General features: G+C 32.0%; 1 protein-coding gene across 1 annotated transcript; it reads left to right on the forward strand.

Moving 5' to 3' along the window:
- Positions 1-8,229: 8,229 nt before the first annotated feature.
- On the forward strand, positions 8,230-10,005 carry LOC123197586 (gibberellin 20 oxidase 2-like). The gene is made up of 3 exons (XM_044611904.1): positions 8,230-8,920; positions 9,006-9,327; positions 9,637-10,005. The coding sequence occupies exons 1-3, from the start codon at positions 8,370-8,372 to the stop codon at positions 9,907-9,909; spliced, it is 1,146 nt and encodes a 381-aa protein (XP_044467839.1). The 5' UTR covers positions 8,230-8,369; the 3' UTR covers positions 9,910-10,005.
- The last annotated feature ends 524 nt before the right edge of the window (positions 10,006-10,529 follow it).

Consider the following 10,529-nt stretch of genomic DNA (forward strand, 5'->3'; position numbering starts at 1 on the left):
TGTTAGGCCAACCCGTATAAAAGTGAAGGTCCACAACACAACCCTATCTATATATGGTTATGTCGTGTTGGGCCCTTTCTAGGCCGACCTGATATTTTATATTAATAAAATAATTATTAAACCTTACTAATTATATTTTTTTTAAATTAATACAACCAAAGATCATAAATGACAATTCTATCATCAAAATCAAAATTTGTATATATTTTCAAATGATGTAAAATCATTTTCTATATTATTTATTATCATATTCTAATTAAAGGAAACTTTTCATTTTATCAGTGATGTCGTGTTGGGACATGTTTTCTCTAACTACATCTTTTTAGCTTACATGACACTTGAGCTAGATAAGTCGTTGTTCATATGCTCCACCAACAAGAAAAATTGAGTAACTTGCATGTATAATCGTCAGATAGTGTCACTTCTCGTATTTTTGCTTTATCTATTACTACCACCATTTCTTTCCATTTTGTTTTTCTATCCTTGGTAATGAAAAAAATTAAAATATACTCTAAACGAAAAAAATGTTCAAATGATTGAGACGAGTTAACTTTTGTAAACTTAATTAATCGAGTATGGGTGTACTATAAATACTATAAAAAAGACCTTATAGAAACAAATAAGAACTCTTACTTTTTTTATGAGGTATCTCATACAAAGTTGAGACTAAACCCATTCTTTGTCATTTGAGCCTGCAAAAATGAGATTGTCATAATTGCTTGTGCACTTTTTTTGTTTAAATATATTAAGTTTTTTCATTATCAAAATATTTTAAAGAAAAACAATAACTAACAAAAAGGAAACTAAGTTGTTAGACATTAAGGAAATGGTGGAAATGGCAAGTAAAACAAAAAAACGAGTAACACTATTTAAAAGTCATATGTGTGAATTTTTTGGCTTTTCTTATTAGCAAAGCATATGAACAAGAGTTATCCTGGATCTTAAATATCAGGTAAATCAGGAAGATGTAGTTAGAGAAAATAAGTTCTAACACAACGTCTCTGATAAAATAAACAATTTTCTTTAATTAGAATACGACAATAAATAATAGAAAATAATTTTACATCATTTGAAAATATATACAAAATATGATTTGAAAGATCGACATGTCATTTACGATCTTTGATTGTATTAATTTGAAATGAAATATAAATATATTAGTAAAGTTTAATAATTATTTGTTTAAAATTATTTTATTTATAAAAACCTAACACAAAAAAAATAATTTAAAAAATTTAAAATTTTAAACAAATAAAAACTACGTTGTTAGATAGAATTAAAATTTGATTGAGATTTAAAAGAAATTGAGATTGAAACTAAATGAAAAAATATAGAGAGAGATTAAAAAAATAGGTTTGGATGTGTTCTATGCCAGCATAACCCAATTAAAAAAAAAAATTATTATTTTTTAAAATTGGTGTGCACAGTTGCAAGTCAACTCACAGGCCTTAAGTCCATACCTCTGGCACGATTTGAGTAGCCTGTAAGCTTGACACGATCTGCTACCATAAGAAATCGTACTCTCATGTGTTGAGCTAAAAAAAAAAAAAGGGGGGGATCTGAGCCCCCTTTGCCATCTCTACTTTCAATTATTACAATTTAATTTTCATAGCTACACTTCTATCATGATACATGAGCTTAACTATCATTACTCTTCGTATTACTCTCATGTTACACTGTACATATTTCTGTCCCATCGATTAAATTAAATTTGACTTGTTTTTAAATAATATATAAATGGGGTTTACGGATACAGATATATACCTTGTTAATTAGCTTCCTGAAGGTCGACTAAGGAAATCTTATTGCAGCTAAACACTATGTTAATCTTAATTCGTTTAAAGACTTTGACTTCATCTAATTGTGCGTTCCAATGACAATAATTACTAAAAGCTGTCTTCTTGCTGGTTCCCTCTAATTCTTCGGTATGAACTGACCAATTTCGGATTTAGGAAAATGGAAGGACTCATCATGAGAAGATAAAAACACAGTAGAGAAACATAAACAGTATGTTTAGATATGAGTAAGTTTCATGTATTACAATCTTGAAATTACAGCGTGAACATATGTGTTTATATAAACTAACATTTTTTTTTAAGTAAATGTATAAATTAACAAAAGCAACAAGTCCTTCAAAAAGAGGTCCGTAAAATACTTACACTCATCCTTCTATGCGGGAGGATATACACTAACATTTCATAATTATAAGAAGTATAGTATTTTAGTTTTGAAAGATCATGTGACTCTTTGATTTTAGGAAGATTGCTGTCTTCCTCTATGAACTCTTCCTAGCATTCAAAAATCTATTCTATCATGGGGAAGAATCTGAATGCATATCTTTAGTGGAATGGGTTTGTTAATGTTCCCCTTCAAACTTGAGGAGATCGAACCAAGTTCATTACAAAAAAACATTATCGTGAATGTGGTTTGGTAAAGATATCAATGACTTGCTTCTTTGTCGGGATAGGTGACTTTAGTGCAACCTTTTTTGTCACGAAGTGATAGTGTACTTCAGCATGTTTCATCCTCTCATCCAAAAATTGGATTGATAGTCATGTGAAGAGTGAAAAGGTTATTATCACGGAAGAGTGATGTAGGCGTGGGTTGAAAATTTTAGAGATTTTTCAAAATTGAGCAAATCCGAGTAGACTTAACAGCATCTTATGTCATGGCTTTGATTGTCAATTGGGTCTATCAAACTGAGTCTGATTTATTCAAGTTTGAATTTATAAATAAATTTAAACTTAGATTTCAAATATACTTATTTAGGTTTAAAATCTTTTGTTCAGACCTAATTTATTAAATTTTTTGAGATTTGGGCTTGTTTTTAGCTTATTTAATTTGTAACTTTAAAAACCTGTTAAAACATCCATATAATTTTTTAATAGATTTGAAAACTGATAAATACACTCTTATCCACCATGATTGTTCAAGCCTATTGAACCTCTGGTTTGAACAGCCTCTTTTCAATCCTGATATAGATAACTTAGTGGAAAAAATTATCTTTTTAAGCGTGCCCAAGGCCATAATTTCGTTTGGCTTGAAACTAAATTCTTTGAGCTAAACAATTGGACCTTAGAATTGCTCAGCCTAATTGACAGTTCTAGCCATAGCTTAATATCTTGCTTCAGCTAAAAGCGTGCAACAGTGGGCTGTCTTTTTGCATTCCACGTGATCAAAGCCAAGAAAGAAATACAAATCAGGGATGTCGATTGACAAGTATTCTTCCATCTTATGTAAGATTTATTTTATATAAACTGAATAAATAAATTAATTATAATTTTATAAGATTTACGTATAAGATATAAAATACTAAATTAAACTCTTTAAAAATATAGAAATATCTAGATTGTCATACAATTTAAATATATAAAACTATTATAGAGTATTTATCGAGATTACTTCTTGACATGATTTGATCTTTCATTTTAAAAACTTTTTTGAATGACAACTTTCAATGAGATAAACTATACTATAATTAATCTTGCAATCTGATTGTACTATACAAATAATCAAAATGTTTTGAGCATTGAATGGCACAACGTCCCTCTTTATCACAAATTTGACATTTCATGTAAAAGGTTTGTCTTTAACCATCTTCAAATAAATTTGACCTTGTAGCTTGGATGAATCCTCAGCCCATGAAGTTGAATTACTGATGTAGTGAATGATTGCCACGTTCTCTAAAGCTTCCACATCCACCTTTTTTATAAGAACCTTGAGTATCCTACAAGAAATTACAATATTTGTTGCCATTATTATTACCATTTTTATGTTTTTCTCGACCTCTGCCACTTCTTGCACCTTGATTGCTATAATTTTGTGTAAAATACAACATTTTCATCTTGTGTTGTGGTATTGCTATGAAGATGATGATCAAAATATTTGAGTTGAGAAATCACATTAGCATAGGTTAGAATCGGAGGCTTTAAAATGATTGTGCAGAATGTCTCATAATCTTGTTCAAGGCCCTGTAGTAATCAATGAGTTTTTTATTCATTGACATTTGATTACATGAGTTCATTTTAGTAGGTTGAAAGTGGTCTTTTTTTCTTCTATAAACGGTGAAGTTTTGATAACAAATCAAACTCTAAAACTGTGGTGTGTTGAGAGAATTTTTCTGTTAGGTTGACATACTTAAGTAACCATTTTGAGCTAAAAAATACAACTCAAAAATTTTTCTGAAAGAGACCCAATAAGATTCGAGAAGATCATTCGTTTGTTGCCATGCAACATACGAAGGATTTGTAGCCTGTTGTCCATCTAAGTCAATAACTCAGCAGGTTTCAACTCTTCTCATGTGAGAAATTTGAATAGTTTTTAGTGTTTTAAGTTGTTATTTGAACTAAATTACCCAAGGAAGATAATTATTCTCTTTTAGTTTGATTGTGACAAAATTCGCCGCGTTCACTTGCTTAGGAAAAGGGTAGATTGTGTTGGTTGGCTACCTTTAAAGAGCTAAGGAATGCATAGTTGCTCTAATACCAAGAAGAAAAATAGAAACAAGAGAAACACAAACAATATGTTTAAGTAATTCTATTGTATTCCATCTTGAAATTTCAGTGTAAACATGTGTTTATACGCCAACAATTGATAACTACAAGAATTATAGTACCTTAGATTTGAAAGATCAGGTGATTTCCCTTATTTTAGGACGATTTTGCAACAACTTCTCTCTATATATATTTATATATTCATTGACATTCAAAATCTGCAGCTTTGTAAAGTGTATGGAAATTAGGGCAATTTGGAGTAGATAAAATATTAAGCGTCACTTTGAGGGGGCCATTATTGATATATATGTTTCACCTGCAGAGGAGTGGGAACCTCGATTAGTCCCTTGACGGGGAGGGCAGGTTTTGACGTTTATTCTGTGCATTAAATACCTGTGGTGACAAAATAAAAGAAACAAGCGAAAAAGGAAAGACAAAGGGTGGGCCTGGGTTGAATAATACAATCTCCATCTGCAGCAATATTTTACTTATTGTCCTTTCTCTTGTATGACTTGGTGGATGATCTGCTTCTTGGCAACTTGCAATCAGTAGTACGATGTATGAAAATGAAACCCCGTATGCACCACTTGTGAGAAAGAATCTTATAAATTTGTGTTTCATTTTTCTCCTCCAATGAGAAAGAAAACATAATATTTTGTGTGGTGGAATTAAACAGAGAACCAAAGTTAAAAAGACAGTGGGGGAACATAGTTTGATGATCGAGAGTGACATCTATGGAGGCTGCTTTTATTCCATTAACCCAAACTTTGTTTTTTTAAATCAAATCCATGAAGCAAAATCAATTGGGATTGTCAGTCTGTCCATTAATTTTTCTCATAAAATCAAAATCTACAATGGACCTACGAGCAAAATCATGGTACATATAGAGCAAAAGGCAAGAAATCGTTTGGTGGCTAATGAGAGGAAATCGAACAACATTGTCCTTAACATGGCACTCACTCCCTTCTAGTAGTTGTAGAAATCCAACCAGGATGCATGTCTAATCAGAAATCAGAAATGTCTTTGGGTGTGTGTTTACAGGTTGCTTTCGGTAAGAATTGACATCATGTCAAACTCTCCACTATGTTTGTTGCCTCCTTGACTAGACCTTATCTCGGGCACCCACCAAGTGGCATATTTGGGTTTTCAATTTTGAGTATATCGGTGCCTGAATTATTGCATCTTTAATATTGAGTTATTTGACAGAAAGAAACAGAATTCTGTACTGCAAATTAATTGTTTTTAGCAAATAGCCTAAACATGCTTATCTAAAATTGGCTAACTGTCATATAAGCCAAAATGTGTTGAATTACATGCTTGGTTCAATTTACAGAACGATTTATTAGACACTAAGTTTTATAATTAGAATAATGGTCAAATAAGGAAATAAACTGGTGTGATTCTTTAAATAAAAAATGTTACGAAAAATCTTAAAGAATTTTCAGCTTACATATAATTTGTCACTCCTGCAAATTTGTTATGTGTATATTGAAAGGAAACCCTCCAAAATATTACTAAATAATATCTCAATTTTCATTGTTTAGATATTAGGGTTTACAAACACTATTTGTACAATACAAACTAACTGTTAGAAGAGTACAGTTATCAATTGAAACAATAGTCATCAATCTTTAACGAACTTATTGTTTCAATGTCGTTAATCGGTGCAACACTTCTTTGGAAGGAGAAGGGAGGAAAGTAAACTTTCGACTGCTACAGGATGATCAAGAGCTAAAATTGATGAAATATCTTTACCAGTAAAACTGTGTCATTAAATGACAAAACACATTTTACTAACTCAACATATATATTTTAAATGGTGTCACTAAATTGTAAAACACAGTTAAGGGCAAGGGCAGCTAAGTAAATATTGATCCCAATGTTGAATTACAACAGAAAGTTTTGTTTTTCTCATATATTGAAATGTGGCTACCCAGACCTGTCCAATTACTAGTTTGCATGTACTTTTGTCGCAATACAAGGGCTACACCCAGTACATGTACGTTCTCATTAATGTAACGTAATTTGACATGAAAAGTTTCTGCTTTCTTCACATGAAAAGTTGCGTTTCTATTACTTTGATGATTACAGCAGAAACTTTTGTTGTCTCTTATATTTTGATTGTATATTGCAGTCATATATTGGAAGCGTGTTACAGCTACTCATTTGCACGTACTTTTGTCGCAATACAAGAGCTATACCCACTGCTGGCACCTGAAAATAGAGTATTTTGACATGTGATTCAGGAATAAGAGACAATTAGCAGATGATTATACTCATCTTATAGTTATTATATTAGATAAATAAATATATTTTTTTAAAATACTAAATAAAAAATAAATTAGATCTTGCGAGAGGAGAAGGAAAGTTGTTGTGCCACTAGAGCAACGAGTAGAGCCCATTGAGGGTAGGTGTATATCGCATTGGAGTGCATATGTTCAAAACAACTTGTGAAATCAATTACCCTTAGCCATAAATAATGTGGGTACATATATGATTAATCTTTGATAAGGGAGTACGGGGGTGTTGCACAAACATGTCAAAGAGTTGGCCTTATGACAATCGATATCGAAGTCATAACTTTTCTATTGGACGAGATTTATATTAGAGAGGAGAGGAATTTTAAAAGCGAGAGACTTTATGTGAAAGAGTTATTTGTGAGGAATACTTATAATTTTTATTTATATCTCAAATGCAAAATCACTAAGATATTTATAGGTATAAAAATAACTCTTTAAATCTTAAATATATAAATATAATTAATATCTAAACAGTGAATTTAAATTATAAACTTAAAACTAATACTGAATTTGTATCAAATAACATAATATATGAATCATATATAAAAATCATTAACAATCTAACATTGAACTTACATTGCTAACATTAAAATTGTGTATGAATTATATATAAATATGAACTTAAACTTGTGTATGAATTATGTATAAACTTAAACTTATGTCTCATAAAAAACACCTAAAAAAGTGTAAATTAATCTTTAATAATTTAGATCATTGCTCTCGTATTTATGACTTTTCTCTTTTACGATTCAAGTTACCCTTTTGAAGCATTGCAAAGATTTTGTTCTCATGAATAGAGCTAAACTCGAACCGAGCCTGTTCGAGCTCGAACGAGTCCGAACCGAATCAGTCCTATAAAAGCTCGATCAAGCTTGAGCTTGAGCTATTTACCAAATTTTTTAATTAAAAATTTTAATATAAAATAACATTATTTTGATCAATATATATTAAAACAATATCGTTTTAATAACGAAATAGTTAAAAACTCGAATCGAGTTGAATTCGAACCCGATTTGAATTTGACTTTCATGAGTTCGAGTTCTACTATATATAAACTGCATCAAACTCAAACTCGATTTAAATTCAACTCTACCCATGAAAAAGGCGCAGGGGGCAGCCTCGCGGGTTGGCTCAGGCCTTTCATTTATGGGTCCAATTGCTTCACAAAACCCGTGGTTTGTTACAAGACAATAAGGAGACAGTGGGTAATGAGTGGCTGAGTGATACCAACATATTTACTCTTCAAAAATGCCAAAATACTATCGGGTAACGCTTTCCTGGCAAACTTAAAAGAGGACAATACACCTATATAAGTGGACCCATTACCTAGTTTTTCATTCGGAAGCGCCCTTGCATTGAAAATTTTACGTTTTCCGAGCCCTTTTTGGCAAACACTTAAATCAAAGAGAGAGAAATATTGAGCTATAAGATTCCAAATTTTGTTCACTGATCTCCCCAAGGAGAGCAGCCTTGGCTTTTCCTTCAACGCACATCTAATAACTTGTATCACTCAGAATCTACACATCTTCATTCTTCAGTCTCTTACTCTTTCTCAAAATCAGTAGTCTTTAATGAAATGGCAATAGACTGCATCACAAATATTTCTAAGCCTCATCACGCAAAAGAAGAATATAAAGATGAACAAAAGCCACTTCTTTTTGATGCTTCTGTGCTTAGGCATCAAACCCACATACCAAAACAGTTTATTTGGCCCGATGAAGAAAAGCCTTGTGCTAATGCACCTGAACTTCAAGTTCCACTAATTGACTTGGGTGGCTTTCTCTCAGGCGACCCTGTTGCAGCAAAAGAAGCTTCGAAACTTGTGGATGGGGCTTGTCAAAAGCATGGCTTCTTTCTTGTTGTTAATCATGGTGTCGATTCGAGACTGCTGGATGATGCTCACCGCTACATGGACAGCTTTTTTGAGCTTCCACTTTGTCAAAAGCAAAAGGCTCAAAGGAAACTTGGCGAACACTGTGGTTATGCTAGTAGTTTCACAGGTAGATTTTTTTCTAAACTCCCATGGAAAGAAACACTTTCTTTTTGCTATTCAGCTGAGAGAAACTCATCAAACATTGTTCAAGATTACTGTCTCAATACAATGGGAAACGAATTCAAGCAATTCGGGTACGAAGAGTTCATTTATGTTACCTGTTTTTCCTTTAAAGACTGAATTAAAATGTAACCTTTCTTTTGTCTTTGGTTATAACAGGAGGGTTTATCAGGACTACTGCGAGGCTATGAGCAATCTGTCTCTCGGGATCATGGAGCTTCTAGCAATAAGCCTTGGAGTAGAACGACGTTATTTCAGAGAATTTTTTGAAGAAAATGAATCAATAATGAGGCTAAACTACTATCCTCCATGTCAAAAACCAGAACTTACTTTAGGAACAGGGCCTCATTGCGATCCAACATCTTTAACCATCCTCCACCAAGACCAAGTGGAGGGTCTTCAAGTGTTTGTAGACAATGAATGGCGTTCAATTAGCCCAAACATGGAAGCATTTGTCGTTAACATTGGCGACACCTTCATGGTAAGATACTTTTTCATTATAAACTTAATAGATACTTTTTCATTATAAACTTAATTTGAGACCCTAAGCAAATTCTACATCGACAAAACTCATAAGAGATGTCAAGTTAGGATATTAAAATAGGACTGAATAAATATCTACTTAAGTCATCAATATGTGCTTTGGGTTATCAAAATCCAACTATGTCTACGATAGATAATATGTTAGCAATGGATCGAAGTATTAGCCGAAACATTACACTTAATATATGTTTTTAACAGTGTAAATTCTATATTTCTTATGAATTTGGTTATTGCTCTGTTTTTACAGGCTCTTTCCAATGGAAGATACAAGAGTTGCTTACACAGAGCGGTGGTAAACAGCGAGACAGCAAGGAAATCACTTGCTTTCTTTCTGTGTCCAAAAAATGAAAAGGTGGTAACCCCACCTGCTGAATTGCTGGAAAACTTCGGCCCAAGAATTTACCCAGATTTTACATGGCCTATATTGCTTGAATTCACTCAGAAGCATTACAGAGCCGACATGAATACTCTTCAAGTATTCACCAACTGGCTTCAGCAGAAAACAGCTGAAACAAATTGAAGTAGTGGTCATCATGTAATGTTGATTTCGTTTCTGTCAAAGAAAAAGACATTTCTGGTTTCGAATATATCAGAAGGATAGAGAGTTGGGCTTTAATTTTGCCAATCACTACTATTGTTTAGAGAAGACAAACACAAAGTTAAAACAGAAAAAAGAAAAAATAGGCTTTAATTTCAGAGATAGAACAAAAAACAAAATACAAGATATTTAAGATCGCATCAAATAAAGAGCTGTGATTAATTAGTCAGACTTTTTTTTCCTTTAAACATTTGTGTTTTAAATCTTGATTATCAATAGCATCACCTCTGTTTATGCAAAAAAACAGGGGAAAGTTACTTCAATATATTTTGTTTTTATATGCATTTAATTACCAGTCGGACTCTATTGTGAACTCAAAAGCTAACCGAACACATGATTTTCGCCCTAGCTAACATTCCAGAAACACCAGCTATATACTATCAGAAATCAGAACATATATATAAAGTATTGTTTAATTCCTCAAAATCAAAATTCAATCCTTAAGTCTCTAAGGGGTAGCTTGAATAATAAAAATGCTAGGATTATAAGCATTAAAATATCAATTTAAATCTCATTTATTGATATTTGAAATAATTGTGGGA

Source organism: Mangifera indica, chromosome 15 (assembly GCF_011075055.1).
Source record: "Mangifera indica cultivar Alphonso chromosome 15, CATAS_Mindica_2.1, whole genome shotgun sequence".
Classification (NCBI taxonomy): domain Eukaryota; kingdom Viridiplantae; phylum Streptophyta; class Magnoliopsida; order Sapindales; family Anacardiaceae; genus Mangifera; species Mangifera indica.

Coding starts and splice junctions, on each gene's coding strand:
- LOC123197586 (XM_044611904.1), top strand. CDS start 8,370: ATGGCAATAGACTGCATCACAAATATTTCTAAGCCTCATCACGCAAAA. Junction 8,921..9,005: donor AACGAATTCAAGCAATTCGG/GTACGAAGAGTT, acceptor TGGTTATAACAG/GAGGGTTTATCAGGACTACT. Junction 9,328..9,636: donor ACATTGGCGACACCTTCATG/GTAAGATACTTT, acceptor CTGTTTTTACAG/GCTCTTTCCAATGGAAGATA.